This window comes from Lycorma delicatula, chromosome 1, assembly GCF_047948215.1.
Source record: "Lycorma delicatula isolate Av1 chromosome 1, ASM4794821v1, whole genome shotgun sequence".
In the NCBI taxonomy this organism is placed as follows: domain Eukaryota; kingdom Metazoa; phylum Arthropoda; class Insecta; order Hemiptera; family Fulgoridae; genus Lycorma; species Lycorma delicatula.
The window spans coordinates 132,633,194-132,653,631 of NC_134455.1; the positions used below are offsets into that span (position 1 = coordinate 132,633,194).

The following is a 20,438-nucleotide window of genomic DNA, read 5'->3' on the forward strand; positions in this document are numbered from 1 at the left end:
AGTCATCTCCCTAAATGTAAGATGCACTAAATCACAAACTTTTGCAATATTTTCATTGGATTTTGAAGCAGAAGGCCAGCCGGATTGGCGGTCATCTTGACTTATTCACAGCCATTTTTGAATTTGTTGAACCAGATAAAAACATTTTACCAGTTCAGACATTTATCCTGGAAAGCTGGTTTTAAGAGTTTATAAGACTGAAGCTGATTTCCTGGTTTTCAAACAAAATTTGACCCAAACTCATAACATTTTTTCATTCATTTTGCGAAATCAATAATCAGCCCAGAATCCACTCACTGGATGCCACTCTCCATTGAATAAAGGTGCTGATCTTTTCAGCACATTTCAAGGACAGAACAAGCTTCTCCTTCCACACATGCAAGCAGACTTATTCCTTCCTAATGAGCAGTGGTGGCGGCACCTGTCTTAAAACTTTTATCATCTCTTCCACACAACTATAGTTTACTTCATAAAACGTAGCCTCATCAGTAAAGCAAATGTAATTCAGAAGCCGATTATCCGCATTAATTCTGTCTAAAATGAAGTTAGCATATTCCACATGTATATTGTACTGGAGTTAGTTTCAATAAATTGTAACTTCTGAACTTTGTACACGTAAAGTGTTAGAAATTTTTGTAACATTGTGTCTGTGTGCTGTAGACATTGGTAGTCGTAAATACCTTTCAACTTCTTGCACCGATCTACTGGGTAATTCTGTAACACATCTTTTTTGTTTCTTCAGCAACAAATCAGTATATCAGTGTTGCCCATGTATGCAAAGATTTATGTAATTTTATGAGGTTCATATGTCATCGTTATGTGTTCTAAACATTATCAGAATATTCACAGAAGACTGTTTCAACTAACCAAACTGTATACTAAGCTTTCTTTTAATAAAGACGTACACATTTCTGTATTAATAAACGTGTGATAGTGTTTGTCGCAAGTACAATTCACTAATTCATTATAGGTGTTTTTAAGTTATAAAACAGTGTAAAGTATACTTCTTGCCATAAGATTCTTCATGATTTAACTTTGAAATCATATTGTAAATGGGTATTCCATTTTGATTCAACAAATTTTCAAACATTTTATTACATCACTATTTTTGATTTTGATGTTATTAGGTATATAACTACCCACCTTGTAGTGGCCAAAAAATATTTTTTTTATGTTTTTAAAAACAACTTTTCTTGAGTAATAGACTATTTTCTAACTTGCCAACAGGTAAAAACAGCCATTTTCATCACTTTTTCCATGAGGTGAAGCATTCTTATTTTACAGCATACAGAGGTCAAAAAGGGGTTTTTGGAAAGAGGAAAGATGGAACTTCATCTTAGTCTACTCAAAATTCATTTTGTTACATAACCAAATCTTGTAATGTTTGCTGAAGTTACGTTTACAAATTGTTGTTTTTTTTTAAATTTTGGGTCCAAAGTAAATAATGAAGGGCTTAGGGTAACAGCCCTGTTTTTTTACCTTTTAACTCTTAGGTACTACTAGTATTATAAAAAGAAAATTGGGCTGTTACTGAGTGTCCTTCATTTAAAAAAAATGGCTGCCAAATCGTAAGATTTCAAAAATGTCTCATTTTTGTGGCCCAAAAACCACATGTGGAACAGGTGGAAAAAATCTGAAATGTTTACAGCAGTAAGTACTTTTTATGTACTTTAAAACCATTTAAAATTTATTTTGTTACTTAAAGGGGTTGACGAGTAATGAAGCCATCAAAACCACAAAACAGCATTCCTTCTAACTGTGAACAGTGTATCCAAAAAATTCACAGCATGTTTTTTTTTTTTCAGATAATAATGTAGGCCTACTATACAAAATATTTTGATATGTCAGTAATTAGATAGCTTATATTCTAGATAGTTTGTTACTTAAAGTATGAGATGTACACAAACTCATGTATAATCACAAAAGCGAATAGACATGCATTGACGTGAATGTTTGCACAATCCTGAATGTAAACGTTGTAGAAGGCTCAGTTACTGTTTTGATTACAATGTGATATGTTGTATTGTTGATACTGTGGTTAGGTAATGTACACTTGTTTATAAACTAATTTTATTAACAGTGAACATCTCTTTTATGCAATATCTTTTATTTTTAATTTTATTAATTGGAGTAATTTTTATTTTATAGTTGTAGAGAAACTGGGATAAGACAAAGTGAGGCGCAATTGGTAGTTTTGTAAATTATGCTAACTATTGTTATCATAAGAACGCTTGCATTTTATAAAAATGGATTATGGAGTGTTCAATTGGCATTCACACTGAAGCAGTATGTCACAAATTGATTTAAAATAGATCTTCAGTATTGGATGATATTTTAGAGTTTACCGAACAGCAAGTAACATTGATATCTTTAAAAAGTGGATGTACTGAAACAAAAAAAAAGTACTTTTTCATAAAAGTGAATATTTAGATAAATATTTTCATGTTAATTGGTAAAGTTGCTCTGACCCGTTTAGCTGTCATACTAAATTGGTTAAGAGATATTTCTCTTTGAGAAATATCTGACACTTTCAACAAGCAATCCAAATTTAATATTAATTCCAGGCAGAGCATTGCGTACAAAATGCTTAAACAAAATACAAAAACCACAAGATGATACAGAAAGCGAACCGGAATGTCAAGATATATTTGAAACTCAATTTGTTATAATCAAGTCAGTGAATAAAACTTGTTCAGCACTTGGCATTTCCCCGTTAAGGTTAAAAAATTATCGTGCAGTGCAAAGGAACTAATATAAAGTTACAAAAGTAGCCGAGTCAGTTACCAGTAAATTAAATGATACCTTTGATTTAAATATTTCTATAGCAGAAACCAGTTTAGTACCACGAAGTTACGCTGATTTAGGTCGGAATATGAAGAATTATTCATTAAAGTAGAGGATAAAATAAAAACAGTTACATCAACCCAGGAAAAATTAATATTTTAAGTTTATTACCAAGCGACTGGAGCATTCAAAAAACTCAAAATGATTTTAGTATTAGTCAGTATTTAGCCCATCAATCCAAACGATTAGTTACAACTAGTGGAATTTTGCAACAAATCGTCAAAAAGAAACCCAGTCACGTAATTTATGAAAATGTTATTAAATGTATCCAAGATTTTTACCAGAATGATTCCAGGAAAGAACGTTTGTGTCTCTATAAGACAAGCTGACTGGAAGAAAATTAATATTCAAAAAAGGCTTATATTATGTAACTTTAAATAATTGCACATAGCCTTCAAAGAAAAACATAATTTAAAAATTGGTTTTTCAAAATTTTCTGATTTAAGACCTAAATTTTGTGTTCTGATTGGTGGGTCAGGTACTCGCCCCCTCCCCTTATAATCACTCTTCCCCTTCCCACTCCCTTAAATCCCTTATCTCTCTCTCTATGTGTGTGTGTGTGTCGGCCACCGAAATGTAAAACTCTGAAAATGCTCTGAAAATGAAACTTGATTATAAAATTCTCCTTTCAATCATATTATGTGATATAGAGAATGAAATGTACATGCTGTCACAGTGTGAAAATTTTCCAGGCACTAATGAAGTGCTCAGATTATGGCAAGATAGCTGGGATGATTTTGATTCTGAAATTATTTTCAGACATTGGATTTCTGTTGACCATTGAGAACCAACTTCTGAAATTCTTCCATTTCAAGAGTACTTAGATAAACTTACTGAAACTTTAATCTAAAAAGGCATCATTTTGTTGCAAAGAAATGAGCTAATTTCTTCAACATTAAAAAGGCAAACTTGTTGGAAGTGAATGTATTGTAAAGGAGACTTCTCTCAAAATCTTCATTTTGTGGTGCAGGATGAAATCCAATTATATCGCTGGTCAAAAACTTATGCCACATTATGTCTATTTCTCATATAGTTTAAATAAGAAGGAAAATTATAAAGCCAAAGCTACTGTGTGATTAGTGAATACTTGAAGCCCAATACTACATCGTTCTTCTGCTTCCAGAAACAAGTTATAAATAAAGTACAAACATTGTTATCACAAGTTAAACAATTTTTTTATTTTTCTGATGGCTCCTCAACCCAGTATAAAAACAAAAAAAATTTCATTAATTTGTGCTACCGTCAAGAAAATTTTGAAATCACAGCTGAATGGCATTTTTTTGCTTCATACCATGGAAAAGGACCATGGTATTGGTGGAACTGTAAAAAGGACTGTGACTAAAGCAAGCCTTCAAAGGACAATCAACAATAAAATTGTTATACCTTCTGAAATGTGCAATTATTGAAAAGACAATATTAAAAATATAACATTTATTTTCTGCTCTAATAAAGATGTCAAGAGACTGAAGAATATCTCAGTTCTCGTTATAAGGATAGTCACAACATTCCCAGAAACAAGAACCTTTCACATTTATGTTTCAACAAGTCAGAAATGTATTCTGAAAGTCCAGGCAACCTCTGAATCAGAAAAATTTACGTTAGTATCGGTACACAAGAACATTAGTATTTCTGATTGCTGTATAGGTTTACCAAAGTTAAAATGTAAAAGTTATATCTGCTCCATATATAATGGCAAGTGGTGGTTAGGCGAAGTCATTTAAGTCAAAATACATGAAAATGAAGAATATCGAATACACTTTTTCCATCCGCAGGGTCGTGGTACTTGATTCAAGAAATCATTGAGAGATAATCAAACATGGGTTCAACTGAAAAATATTTTAAAGATCACACCTTATATCTTTTTCTATCAACTACAGGAACAGGACACAATATTACACCAAAGATAAATGAGGACATCAGTTCTACTCAATAAAAAAATGGCAAAATTACTGTTATGTTAGTTAAGTTTGTTATTAAAAAGTACAAGATTTATTCATAATATATATATTAGCAGGTTAAAATAAGGTAAAGTTGAATTGAATAATTTTTTAATGTATTTTTAATTGTTTATCATTTTGTAATTATTATTTATCATTCTGTAAATGACTTTATTAATTATCAATTTATTCATTCTAATGAGTTTAGTTGTAATTTTTGTAATCTGAAAAAATACATAACAGTGTTTTTGGATACGTTGTTTATGGTTAGAAGGAACTGTGTTTTTAGTGGTTTTGTTAGCTTCATTACTCGTCAACCCCGTTGAGTAACAAAATAAATTTTATATGGTTTTAAAGTACATAAGAAGTACTTACTGCTGTAAAAATTTCAGATTTTCACCACCTGTCCCACATTTGGTTTTTGGGCCCCAAAAATGAGACATTTTCTAAATCTTACGATTTGGCAGCCATTTTTTTTAATGAAGGATACTCGATAATACTTAATTTTTTATTATAAGTACTACTAGTACCTAAGAGTTAAAAGTTAAAAACAGACCTGTTACCCTAAGTCCTTCATCATTATTTATCTGGGCCCAAAATTTGAAAAAACAAAGTAAATATTACAAGATCTGGTTATGTAACAAAATGAATTTTGAGTAGACTAAGATGAAGTTCCATCTTTACTCTTTCCAAAAAGCCCTTTTTGACCTCTGTATGCTGTAAAATAAGAATGCTACGCCTCATGGAAAAAGTGACAAAAATGGCTGTTTTTACCTGTTGGCAAGTTAGAAAATAGTCTATTACTCAAGAAAAATTGTTTTTCAAAACATAAAAAAAGTATTTTTTGGCCACTACAAGATGGGTAGTTATCATATACCAAATATCATAAAAATTAAAATTAGTGATGCAGTAAAATGTTTGAAAATTTGTTTAATTAAAATGGAATACCCCTTCTCTCTATTTACTTTGCTATTATTTACATGTAATGTATCTTTAAATACTCAAATCGCTAAATAAATAGTTTATAATTTAGATTTTTTGTTGTTTAAAGTATATTTAACATTTTTATATAAGTTTTGACGGTTTCTGTGTTTTTTACATATGTAATTTTTTGTTATTATTTTCAGCTCGACTGCCATTCCAAATTTTAAGTCATAAAAGCCCCAGTATTCAGAAGATTAGTGATAAAGAAAAGTCAACAGTTAAAAAACGAAAGTTAGTAGGTGATTCTTCTTTAGGTAATTCAAAGTCAAAATTATGTAAAAGAGATATTAAAGAAAATGTTTGTAAACCGAAAATTGATATTGAAGTTTTAACTATTGAAGATAGTGTTGAATCTATCAATGCATCCAGTGTAAATAGTGATGTAATTAAAGATGTTGATGATAATGTTAATGTGATTGAGGATGAAAAACTTAAAAATACGGAGGAAAAAAAATGCGTGCAAAAAAGATTGTTGCAGTCAGAAGATGATAAAATTGATTTTGATGAAGTTGATGGTGATAATAGGAAAAAGAAATGTAAAATTGGTTCGAATGTTGGTGGTGACAGCAATACTGCTATCATTATTGATAATAGCAATAATAAAAATATTTCAGATGTAGATATTAACAAAGAAAAATGTGAAAGTAGTGATAAAGAAGTTGGAAAAAATTCCTCTTCTAGTTCACAGAAAGATTCATGTGATAAAGAAATGATAGATGAAAAAAAAAAAATATTTGGTAAAGAAACAACAATCATCAATATTGAAGAAAGTTCTGTAGCCCTGTCAAATGATGACGAAAATAGTATTGAGTTATCTGATACCGAAGAAGAAGATGTAAATGAAAATGAAATAAAAGCTTCTGTTGTTGAAGATGAAGAAACAGAGAAAGTTAACAAAAATAATGATCTCATGACTACTTCTAAATCTAAAGAAATAAACAAAAAAATTTCTCCAAAACAAGCTGTTTCAAGTGATTCACAGATTAATGTTGATATTAAGAATAATGAAGTAGAAAATTTAGATACTAGTGATGAAGTGGTTGATAAACATAGTACACCTGATGTGGAAATTTCATCAGACTCTGTAAGTTATTAAATATACAGTACGATTATATTTAACAATGTATTACGCTGCCTTTTTAATGCTCTTTAATCATTTTAGTGAAATGTGTTTTTTTTTTTTTTTTACCTTAATTGCTAGAGGAAGATTTCCCATGAAGTGAAATTGAATACATTAAGAAATGTATAACCTATTTCTTTCATTTTTTTTTTATAATTAAATCATAGAATATAAATAATTGATCATGTATGAAATTAGAAGAAATATCTGTTTTTTGTATCAACAGTACTAAATTTTTCTATGTGAGGATGTTGTTTTATTTCTTAGAGATTTTTTAATTTTTGCTTAATTTTCCTAAAGATCTCTTTAAGAAATACTTAGGCCAAATTTCAGCTTTCTAGTTACTTTTTAAATAAAAATTTAGTGCGAGTGATTCAGAGAAAAAACCCTGAATCTGTTCTCTCTGCATCCCATTCAGTGTGCACATAAATATGTGTTGAAGTAATTTTCATCAAAGTTTCTGAATTGTGATTTATTTTGTAGTTATATTTATATGTAATATCTTCATGTATTTATCTTAATAGTATTTCATTTATTTATATTTTAAATAATTAATTTGGACTTAAAGAATATTTTTATTTTCCTGGTTATAGTTCTATTGCTGCTAGCAAAGCTATTAAGGGAAAGTGGTCAAAATTTTGGGTGACAGAGTTTTTGAAAATATGTATATTTTAATACTTCCTTATCAAAAACTTACAAGTAAAGCTATAGAGATTTCTAGAAGATATGTGGGTATGTACATCCATATGTTCTATGGAATGTATGGATGTACATACTAGTTGTGTAAATATGAAACCGGAATTTTTGTATAGAAAATACATGTTTATTGTATGAAAATGATAAAAAATATTTAATGCAAAATATTGTCCATTGCTAGCTATACATTTTTCCCATCTCTCTTACAATTTATGAATGCCACACCAAAAGAACTGTTACTCTTTTGAGGCAAACCAGTCGAGCCATTTTCATAAGAAGTGAAGTGCTGCTCAGCAAGTGCGTGTCCCATCGATGCCAGTAAATAGTAGTCTGACGGAGCCAAGTCTGTTGAATAAGCCGCATGTGAAATTATTTCCCAAGTGAACACCTCAGTCATTCCCTTGACCGGTTTTGCTGTGTGTGATGGTGCATTACCATGAAGAAAAATCACTTTCTGTTGCCTTTTTTGATATTCTGGTCGTTTTTCACGCAATGCTTGATTCAAATCGATCATTTGTTGTTGGTAGCATTCAGTATTAATGGTTTTGCCAGTTTTTAGCAGCTTATAATAGATCACACTCTTCTGATCCCACCAAACAGAGAGCATTGTCTTCTTTTCTGGCGATTTGGCCTTGAAATCGATGTCTATGGTTCATCTGGAGTTACCCATGATCTTTTACGCTCAGGATTCTCTAAATATATCCGTTTTTCATCACCTGTCACAATTCGATGGAGAAATGACTTTCTTTTCTACCTGGTAAGCAGCATTTTGCAAGTGGTTTTTCTGTTTTCTTGCCGTCCTTCATTCAGTTCATGTGGAACCGATTTTCCCATCTTCTGGATCTTTCCAGAGTAAGATCGGATTGATATGTTTTACGGTGCCGAGTGAATCAAAACATACAGCAAACGATTATAACCAAGATCTGGTTGATCAAGAGTGTACCCAATGTGTTAAACAGTTAGCACTCGACCTGCTGATATATACGCCATTTGAATCGTGAAAGTCGGACGAGCGGTTGCCGAGATATTACACGGTGGTCTCTTATCGCACCCCCTCACCAATTTCAAACGGCTCCCCGAAGGCACTTGTAAATGTCATCTGTCGGTTACCACTGGGAGCGGATGAGGTATTGTAGTGGTCGAAAAAATTTCAGAGCGCTAGGACCCACCGTTTTCGAAATATTTGCGAATTTCGTCCGAAAATTCGGATCCGGTTAAAATGTACCGAATTTTCCCAAAATTTCGATATATATATAATACATATATGCGGTACATATATGAATGTGAAAAGAGGAAGAGAAAAGATTATGGAGGTAGAAGAATTGATGGACGAAGCAGGAGCGATATAAAATGCCAAATAGCACAGGTGAAATGAGATTTCAGTCAGAAATATAATTTATTTACATCAAAAATATAATTTATTTACATCAAAAATTAATTTAAATGTTAGGAAAAGATTTTTGGAGTGTCGCTTTATATGCAAGCTTTTATTACAAGACTTATAGGCCACAAATTAAGGCATCCTGGAATAGTCGTTTTTAATATTAGAGGGTCAGGTAGAAGGAAAATATTAATATTATAAACAGTCAAATCACTGAAGACAAAAAAAAAAACTAATAAAGCTAATTTCTACATTCTGAATTTTTTTATACTGTTACTGTTTTTTTCTTACATTGCACATGTATTCAAAATTTAATTTTAATTTTACTGTAATACTTTTTCATATACATTTTTTTTACGTAGTGTGTTACCAATTAAATATTAGAATATGTACAGTATATATAATAGCCATTTCTTAAATTATCCTTTCCAATTATCCAGATTTGGCCTGGAAAAGGTCCATCTGGGTAATTGGTGTTCCACTGTATGCAAAATCTAATGCCCTTACCCCTTCATTTTCAACTTTTAAACTTTCTGATTTAATTAAGCCTGTCTTTTCAATTTTTAAAGGGTCTTCTTCAATATCACCATTAATAACATCCCTCTCTTTTCTGTTTCAGTTGTACCAAATCTACTTGCTGTAATAATAAAACAAAAAAAAAGTAATAATAAATTTAAAAAAAGTTTAATTCTTTTAGCAGTTAAATACAATAAATAGCATATGATAAAAATATCATTTGGTCAAGGAGTTTAATTGGAATCAAAAATCTTTTGCTAAGAATTTTTTTTTTTTCTCAGTTATACTTTTAATACTGTGTAATTTTTTAGGTAAAAGTGCTACTTGATCAGAGGGTTTTTATGAAGCCAAAATTATTTTACTGAACATTTTGATGTTTTTGCAATCATAATTAAGTCATTAATGTTTAAAAACCCTGTAGCTTATTTGGAGTAAAAAATATGTCAATTCATTGCTGGGAAAGTTTTACAATCCTTTGTTGGTTTTTTTTTTAACTTTGTAACATATATGACTATTCCTGATGTAATTTATATAGTGTTATGAGTGGTATAATGTTATACAGGTATACCAAATTGCTTGGCAATCTCTTGGGACATGATTTTATAGCCAAAAATAAAAATTCAATAAACATAAGTCAGAAAATGGTTTGTTAGCGATTTTGGCTTGTGAAACATGTAGTCCTGCTTTCTGCTCCCTCTGTGGAAAAAACGAGAGTTAAATTTGGTGCTTTTCCTTTGATTAAAAGTGGTCCCAGCCTTCTATCTCGCTTAGGTTTTAAGAAAAAGAGGGTAAAACATGAAAATGTTTTGTCGAAAAGTACACTTTTTTAGGTTTGGAATAAACTAAATGTTAATTTAACTGTTTTGCAAGCCAAAACTTGCTAATGAACCGTTGTCTGACATATGCTTATATGAATTTTTTCTTACTTTTGGCCATGGAATCATTTCCTGAGAGATTGCAGTGCAGTTTAGAATCGCCCGTACATCAATCAGATTCAAAGATTTTTATTTGATTAATTCTGAATTAATGAAATATAGTTATGTTTTTGTGCATGATGGTTGGTAATAAGTTTAAATGAAAAATATAAACCACTTTAAATAAAAATAATAAAAATAAAAGCAGGTCAGCAGTACTTTCACCTTGCTGCTCACTTGTCTTGCTTTGTTTGTTTAGTCGTGTGGGATAATGGTGATTTGGATTGAACAGTCAAAACCAAACTTGGTTTCCAAATCATTCATACTGATAAATACAAAATTTACTTTTAGTTATTCATGGTCTGAATAAAGTTGGGATCACCATTGGTATACTCCAACATGTCCTGTGCTACATCAATATGAATGAATTTCTCTTCAAGTGAAAGCAGCTTTGTCACAAATTTTGTGGCCACTATGTTGATACCCAAATTGTGTATGGAAACATGGCCACCAATATCACGTTGATTTGCAACTTCTTGGATGATCAGCTAATGATTTCCCATCATCAAACCTATTCATATTAATTACATTTGGATTTTAGCTTGTTGACAGCCTATCACTGGCCACTCTCAACTGAAGTTTAGTCATTTTGAAAATGGATGGTAACATTCATTAAATAGTGTAACCCTCAGATTTATTTGCAAAAGTCTGCTTAATATTGTAAATTGTTTCACTTCAGATGTAATGTTTTTAGCAGAACTTGATGTAGCAATATTTTTGGTGTTGTGTTCATTGTAGTCAGTTATTATGTATAAAATTTGATGAGCACTATTACTCTTACATGCACAGTGACTGCTAAACAATGATCTATACACTCTATGAGGTATAAAAAAAATACACACGCTCTCAAGGCACTAGTATGGTGCTCTATTCAGTTTCTTTATTGCTTGCATTCAAATACTTCTATTAAATAAAAATTGGGTATATTTTGAAGAGATTTCATGCATACTGTTGTACTGTAATAAATTGAATTTTAAAGAGATGGCTGTATAAGTATTCTATTATAGTAAAGAGCCACTGAAAGATAAACTCCGGTTTCACTAAGGTAAACCTTGTATTTGGAAATATCAACTGAAATACATAATGTTCAGCATTGTTTTTACAAATATAAAAACTACTTTTGTTCATCTATTAGTTTGGTGATTTCATTTTAATAATTTCAGTCTGATGATTGGCTGTTTTTATTTATTATTACTTACAGATAGGATTTGTCAATTTTGATTTTATAAAGTTTTTTTTTATTATTGTGTGAATCATTAACAAACAAATGTATATATCATTAAATTACATGTTTTATTTATAGGATATTTTGGATGAAAATGCAATTGAAAATCAAAGCAGCAGTGTTTCCAAAACTGATAATAAATGTGAAACTCCAAAAAGTGTAAGAAGTCGTTTAACTTGTAGACGTATATTAAAAAGGAAAGCATCAGAAAAGAAATGTGAAAAAGAAAAACAGAAGCAGGTTGTTTTATCATATTTTAAAATTATTATTTGATAGTTTTAGTGCAATTCATAGTGTAGTTTTTCTGTTCTGCTCTAATATTATAATTTCTTAATAGTACTTAATAGTATCTACCCAGTAACTGTAATATTTACAACTCAACTCCTAAACATCTGGAAATTTCTTTTCAAAGGTTACTTTTGAAAGTATAATCCAATGCTTTCTCAGTTATACAGAATGTTCTGTGGACAGTAGGCCAAACTTAGGAATCTGATTCAGGACATCAAAACAAACAAGTTTATGTGGACAATCGCCTTATCTTGTTCCACAACTCTTCTGCCCATTATTTTGTTTTTACCTATAAAAATGTATATCTTAAGAATATATTGAGATATTTTAAGGAAATTTATTGTACATGTATCCAATGATATTTACAAAATAAAAATGTATTTGAAAATTCCAAAGTATATTGTAAATAATCTTATGGATTTTGTTGTATGTCAATAAAATGTTAAGTAAATCTGTTTATAAAATAATTACAATTGATATTTTTATATATAGAATGTTATTAATAATGAAGATGAGAGCCCAAATCAAAGTAGCAGTGTTTCTGTAAGTGACGGCGAAAGTGAAACTCCAAAAAATGTGACAAAACGTCATTTAACACCTAAACAAATCTTAAAACAAAAAGAATCTGATAAGAAACGTGAAGAACGAAAGAAAAAACAACAGGTTTGTTTATTTTTTTTTTAATCATTTGATTGCTTTATTGCATTGCTTTAATATTGTATTTATTTATTCAAATAGAAATATACTATGACGTATGACAAACTTCACATTCTCTTTTATGATTATAAACTGATCAGTCAGTTCTTTGTATTGTGGAATCAAACTACAGGGTGATTTTTAGTCCTGTTACCTAATTGTTAATGTCTGGTAATTTTTTTCTTAGAAAGGGAAATTTTGTTTTGTGACACGAAGTTGGTAGCACTACTCAATCGGTATAGATACGGCAGTGTGAGTTGATTCTCCTTGAGCTGTGTAAACTTTTGTGCCATTTCCAGTCGTGTTACGAACAGAATGTCTTTTACTGTAGAACGAGTTTTCATTCTTGAACAATATTTTGCTACTAAATCGTATGTGAGTGTAAAAGAATCATTTCAAATTAAATTTGTTGGTGTTCCACCGCCAGAAAAAATATCAATTTCTAGGCTAGCAAACCGATTTTGAGAGACAGGTAGTGTTTGCGACAGAAAACGTAGTGGTCGACCGACTTGCTTCACAGATGACGTTTTAGAGAATGTGTAAACAAGATTACTCAATTTTCCATGGAAAAATTTACGAAAACTTTCCACGCAAGTTGGTTTGTCATATTCGAGTGTTCAGAAAGCCGCTAAAAAATTGAAATTGTATCCGTATCGTGTACGATTAGTCCAAGAGCTTCAGCCTCCAGATTTAAACAAGCGTTTGCAATATTGCCGTTGGTTTTGGTCTCTTGTAAATGATAACGGAATCAAATTTTTAAACACAGTGTTGTTTAGTGATGAAGCTTGGATCCATCTCCATGGTTATGTGAACAGTCAAAACTGTCGAATTTGGGCAGTTGAAAATCCTAACGCTTTACAAGACAAATCTTTACATCCTGAAAAAATTACTGTGTGGTGTGCGATATCTTGTCATCATATAGTCGGACCCATATTCTTCAAACAGATAGTAAATGGTGAAGTATACAGGAATATTGTGCGCCAATTTATGTTCCTCCTGGAACCTCAAGAACAGTATTGCTGGTTTCAGCAAGGCGGTGCTACATGCCATCTTTAACAATTATGTAAGTAATAGCTTTTTATTAAATGTCTTTTATAAGTAACAAATACATTTTCTTATTCCACCTAAATTTCCCTTAAATTACATTTAAAATTGGGTAACAGGACTAAAAAATCACTCTGTAGTTAAATTAATACAATTATTATTCAAGAGAATAATACTAATTGTAACAAATAAATAATCATTATAAAAACTTATGTTATTATTGCTTATTAATTATAATAAGAGAACTATTCAAAAAGTAACTTCTGATTCATTATTAAAAAAACATCAATTGATAAAAAAAACAGTTTGTTAACATATCTTATAGCTACATCTTTTGATACTTTTCTATATAATTGCTGTCCAAATTAAGGCACTTGTTATTTGCGTAAACAACTTTTTGGATATCTTCATCATAAAACTCAGCCGCCTGTGAATTAATCCATGTAGTAACACTTTTTCAACACTGTCATTTTGAAAACGCCACATTGATTTAATGGAAAGAGACAAGACTGTTACTGCTAAAACTTACTGTGAGACACTGAAAAAATTGAGAAGGGCTATACAAAACAAACAGTGCAGCATACAGAGTAGGCATTGTTTTTCTTCATGACAATACTCATCTGAATGCTGTAGTACGCACTCAGCGCCAAATTGACAGTTTCAAATGGGATTTCTTTAACCGTCCTTTATACAGCCCTCATTTGGGCTCCAGTGAATACCACTTTTCCCAAAAGTGAAGAAATGGTTAGGGACACAGAGTTTCAAAAATGATGAGGAGTTGAAAACTGTGTTAATTCGAGGCAGCAGTTTTATGACAAGAGTATTAAAAAACTTGTTTAAAAATATGAAAGTGCCTTAATTTGGATGGCAATTATGTGGAAAGGTATATAAGATGTTTAGTGAATTGGAAGTTATTCTCCGATTAGCCCTCGTGTAATATATATGTATATATACATCTCTCTCTCTCTCTCTCTCTCTCTCTATATATATATATATATATATAGAGCTAATTATATAATATAAACTTATTCAGCCACTCCATTAAGTACAGAATTAAAGAACATTCTTACATTACTTTTTTTTTTCATTGCAGCGCTTTCAGGTATAAGCCCATCTTCAGTAATGTTTTTTTAATTTTTTTCTTTTTTACATTTACATATTAAAATACAGATGATGTTAAAATTTATAGAAAAAATATTTGTTCAATTGTAAAAAAAATTTTATTGTTATAATATTTCCTTTAACATGTTGTCTATATGATAATACAGTATGTACTGATTTAAATAAATCAGATAATCAGTATAGTACTGCATTAACGTACTGTCAACATGTTAAAGGAAATTTTAAATAAAGAAAAAAAATAGGGTAAGAATTTTCTTTAATTCTGTACTTTGTGGAGAGTGGCTGAATAAGTTTATATTATATAATTAGCTAGAATTTACAAACATATATAAATTTACATATATATATATATATATATATATAAAATAATTTTTTGAAAATTTAAGTAATTCATTAACATATTGACTACTGTGCTAATAAAATGTAATATTAAATGAAATATAAACTACTAAAACACAGTAAATGGATAAGTTAAGCTTTACAATATTAATTCCAAGAATTGATTTTCACATGATCCTGCACCTTCACTTGATATTCAATTCTATAATTACTAGAGACCGAATTATATGCATTTGCATATTAAGCCCATTCTCATCAGATATTACATATTTTCCTTAAAATTTAGTAATGGATGCATATTTTCGCTATATTAACAATATTTTTCGGTAGGGTACCTAGTTAATAAATGAAATCTTATCTTATAGCCGGCCAAACCTCTTAGCCACACAGCTCTTAGAGCACACTTAGCAGCTTCGTGTCTATGGTTTTGGTAGGATAATATTATGAGGCCAAATAAAATACAGACTCGCACAAATTTGGACAATACCGTTCTGCATCGTGCATACCTACTCCAGCACTCTTCCCACTAGACAGTTAAATTACCCAAGTTATTGTTGATGCTCTCATTGCATTAGTTTAGTTTTTTATTTATTTTAACAAGGTTTAATGTGTACCATACCTTTTCAAAAAAAAGTGCCTCTTCGTAGATAGCTGACTATCCTGGAACATTTACATATGACGGAAATGTTTTATATTGTCGAGTTTGCAAGAAAAATATTACATTCACAAAAAAGTTTCAAAAAATTTCACTTTTTTTCAAATTTCAAAAATTTCGCTTTTTCAAAAAAGCGGCAAGCAGCAGTGATTTCACTTCCAAAGGTAAACTAAAAAACTACTTTAGCATGTATTTATGTAAAGCATTGCTTGCAAGTAATATTCCTCTTCACAAACTTACAAATCCTACCATATTGCTTGAATCAAAATGTACCAGATGAACCAACATTGTGTAAAGGTTACATACCGATAATTCGCCTACATGTTCTGGAAGAAATACAGAATGAACTCAAGGATAGCATTATTTGAATTTCAGCTGACAAAACTACCGACAGTTGTGAATGTTACATTGCGAATTTAATTGTCAGTGCATTAAAACTAGAGCTTTCTTCTTCCTATCTGGTGGCCTACAAAGACCTTTGAAAAGACAAATCATTCTACGATCGCCAGATTTGTGAATGAGCATATTAAAAAAAACATTTCCTAATCTTCTGCAGATGAAAGAGTGTTTATATTTCTCTCAGATGCTGCTCCCTATATCATCAAGGCAGGCAAAGCCTGCCAAGTATTTTATCCCTATTTGATTCATCTGATGTGCTTTGACCACTGAGTACATCGATTCCCTCAAGAAGTATGATCCACGTTTGGGAATGTAAATAAACTTTTCCTTAAAATTCAATACATAGTGTTTCTTAAGGCACCTATTCGCAATAGGGCCTATAAGAAAAACTGTCAAATGTGCTTTTACCTCCCGAATCAGTGGTAACTGGATGGGGAATGTGGATTGAAGCTGTACTGTTTTAAAATGAACATTTTGAGGCCATCGAAGGTGTAGTAAACGAATTTGGTAATGCACAGGCTATGGCAGTTTGTCAGTCGAAGGAAACATTTAATGATTCTGATATAAAAAAAAAACATAGCTGTGATTAGCACTAATTTTTTCCATGTACCTTCCAATATTAAAAAGCTTGAACTGAAGGTTTGGCATTGACTGAATCTATTCAGTTAATGAATAAAATACGCCAAATGAACTCCGCATTGCCACAGGTTTTCCCATGTAAAGTTTATGAAAAATTTGAAAACATTTTGAACAATAACCCAGGCTTTGAACCTTTATGTAAAATTGGTAGTTTTATTAATGGTGTGGGTGAATTTTTGCCAGAAACAATAATTGCTAACATAGCACCCAAATCCAAATACTCCCCAGTTACCTCAGTGGATGTGGAACGATCCTTTTCCACTTGTAAAAATATTTTGAATGATCGAAGACACAATCTTACTACCGAACATCTGGAAGAGTACCTGATTTTTTACATTTATAAAAGTAACAAAATGTTAAATAATTGCTAATTATCAAAATTATTAATTAGTTATTCAACTACTTAGTAATTGTATGCTTATTTATAAATAAAAGAACTAAATTTTTTTAAATTATTTTAAGTTTCATATTTGACACTTTTCATGCATATTTTAAGCATTCTTCATGTCTATTTCAAGTGTTTTATGTTGCACATAATTTGGTCTCTCATAATTATGTTAAAAAAAAAAATTATAATTATATCATAAAAAGTTTATTTTAATGTAATTATGGAATTAAATATCAACTGAAGATGCAGGATTCAAAGAAAATTGATTCTTGGAATTAATATGGCAAGTTTTAACTATCTATTTACTATTTTTTGGTGGTTTTAATTTCATTTAATATTTATAAATATTATTAATAATATTTGTAATAATAAATTTAATATATATATATTTATTGGTAATATTTTTTCAAACATATTAAATAATGACATTAATAATAACATAATGTGTTATTATATATAATATAATATAATGTTAATAATTATATTAAATAATTATAATGGATCAAATAAAATAATTTAAAACAATTATATATTATAACCACCAGATACGCTTTGAGTGATAAGGTAAGAACACTTACTAACTGTACCGCTTCCTGGGGTTATCTACCATGGTAAGAGAAGAATGGTATTTTATATTAAATCATTTAGTTATATCAGGTTTACAAATTTAAACATTATTTAATATTTTTGTTTGGTATTTCATTTAAACATTGTTCAATATTTTTCAAGTATATCGATTTCTTTATTATTATTTATTTCTAAATTATTATAAATATCAGTAATCTTATGTTTATTTTTAAAAAAATGTCCAGTAACTTTAGAAAATTTAATATTTCCTTTTTTATAATTGTTATAGTGTGCTGAAAACCTTCTCATGAACGACCTGGTTATTTTTCACATGTATATATGATCACAATTGTAACATTTGATTTTATAAATTCCACGAAGTTCAAATTTTTTAATAACTGTTATTTTGTAAAACATATATATTGGTTTTGGTTTATAAACATTATGTCCATTTGTATGAAATATATTAGTGATTTTAATAGTATTACTGTTTTGATATTTAAAAGTAATAAATTTATTCATGAAATGTGTTTATATATATGATTATCATTATTACTGTTAGTGATTATAAATGTAGTTTTTCCAACAAGTTTTTATTATTTAAATATTTTTTAAGTAATCAATCGATGAATCTATTTTCATATCTGTTTATACTTGCAATAATTTTTATATATTCAGTTGCATTGGTGTGTCTATTCATTTTAATATCATTATTAGTATATATATATATGTATACCCTATGAATCATATTTCTATTTGTGTTATTTTGTATATCCAAGCGTTTTTATAGATTTGTGAATTGTGTGTATATATATATATATTACAGTTTTGTTTCCTGTAAATAACTGCTATGATTTTGTTATTTATTATTTCAATATTTATGTCAAAATAGTTGATGGTACGATTTGAAACGAGTTCGTTTGTAAATTAAAAATTTTTATTATATAAATTCAATTTATTTTTAATTGTGTCATATTCATTTTTTTATATTCTCATTTTATATTAGTATAAAAATTAGTAATTCGGAAAAATTAGTATTCAGAATATTAGTATAATATTTTATATTTCCGCTACAAAATTTCATGCATATACATAACACCAAATACAATTGTTTTCTTCAAACTGTTGATTATATATTTTTGATAGTGTAGCTGATAATGGTAATTCCATAGTCAGACCTATTATTTGAAGACTGTATTTACTTTAAATTCAAAATAATTCTGTTTATATAAATTCCTTATGTAAAGGTTTATTTTATTTCTTAAAACTTGGGTACATCCATCATTATATATAAAATTATAAAAGGAATGAAAGAGGGGACCGACTTATTGAGTTTTGCACGAAGTATAATTTAGTAATTGCCAACATCCAGTTTAAAAATCATAATAGAAGAATATACACGTGGAAAAAGCCGGGCAATATTGCAAGGTATCAGATAGATTATATAGTGGTTTAAGCAAAGATTTCAAAATTAATTCGTCAACTGCAAAGCATATCCAGGAGCAGACATTGATAGCGACCATAATTTAGTAATAATGAAATGTAGATTGGGTTTAAAAACGTGAAGATGAATCAGTGAAATTTAGAGACTCTTGCGAAAGAGGAGGTAAGAAAATTTTTGAGGAGGACATCGCAAGAAGTCTTGAGTAAAAAATAAGGTAAAGGATAGGTAAAAGATAAGGTATAGAAGAAAAATGGGAGAATATTAAAAAGGAAATTCTTAAATCAGCAGAAGTGAATTTAGAACAAAGAGAACTGGCCGAAAACTCGGGATTTCAGAGGATATATTGCACCTAATGGATGAACGTAGAAAGTATAAGATGCTAGTGATGAAGAAGGTAAAAGTAACTATTGAAAATTAAGAAATAGTATAAACAGAAACTGCAAATTAGCGAAAGAAGAGTGGATTAAAGAAAAGTGTTCAGAAGTGGAAAAATGATCATTAGTAGACGAGGCATACAGGACAGTTAAGGAGAAACTTGTTGTATCAGCTGAAATCTGATGTTTCCCATGTTCATCGCTCACTGCATCAAGATTTTTCGGGAAGAAATCTAGGTGCGAGTGCAGGAAGTGTACTTTTAAAACTTATTACAACCTAAATTTTTATAAGATCATTGACAATATCACGGAAATTTTCCGCCTTTAGATTTCCCAAAAAACTGAGTAACATTTTTGAATGCTTGCCAGGCTGCTTTCTCCAGTGGATTCATTAGTTCCTCAAACTTTTCATCATGCATTAGTGATCGTATTTGTGGATCCACAAGTATTGCTTCTTTACCTTTTGCATCACTAATTTTAGGAAACTCCACTTTTAAGTACATGAAACCAGGAGTATTGTCCATGGCCTTGACGAAATTCTTCATTAATCCTTATGTAATGGAGGTAGATACACATTTTTATGGTTACACAATGGGTCATGTTGAACATTTTTCTGTTCAGGAATGAGTGATTTGAGTTTAGGCTATTCTTTTCTAATGAATAGGTTTTTTCTGTCCCTACTATGTCATTCACACAAAAAACAACAGTACTTTGTGTAACCAAGCTGCAGACCAGGAATAAGTGCAATTACCTTCAAATCACTACAAATATTCCATTCACATTCACTGCATATTGAAGCTTTTCCA

The 20,438-nt window shown here is 29.9% G+C and overlaps 1 protein-coding gene across 1 annotated transcript in view; it reads left to right on the forward strand.

Moving 5' to 3' along the window:
* The window catches only part of LOC142322349 (uncharacterized), an 88,624-nt gene that overhangs the window by 14,405 nt on the left and 53,781 nt on the right, over window positions 1-20,438 (forward strand). Inside the window, exons 4-6 of the mRNA XM_075361330.1 lie at window positions 5,909-6,849; window positions 11,756-11,917; window positions 12,458-12,628. Of these exons, the coding sequence (XP_075217445.1) occupies window positions 5,909-6,849; window positions 11,756-11,917; window positions 12,458-12,628 (1,274 nt within the window). The remainder of the gene's footprint in view (window positions 1-5,908; window positions 6,850-11,755; window positions 11,918-12,457; window positions 12,629-20,438) is intronic.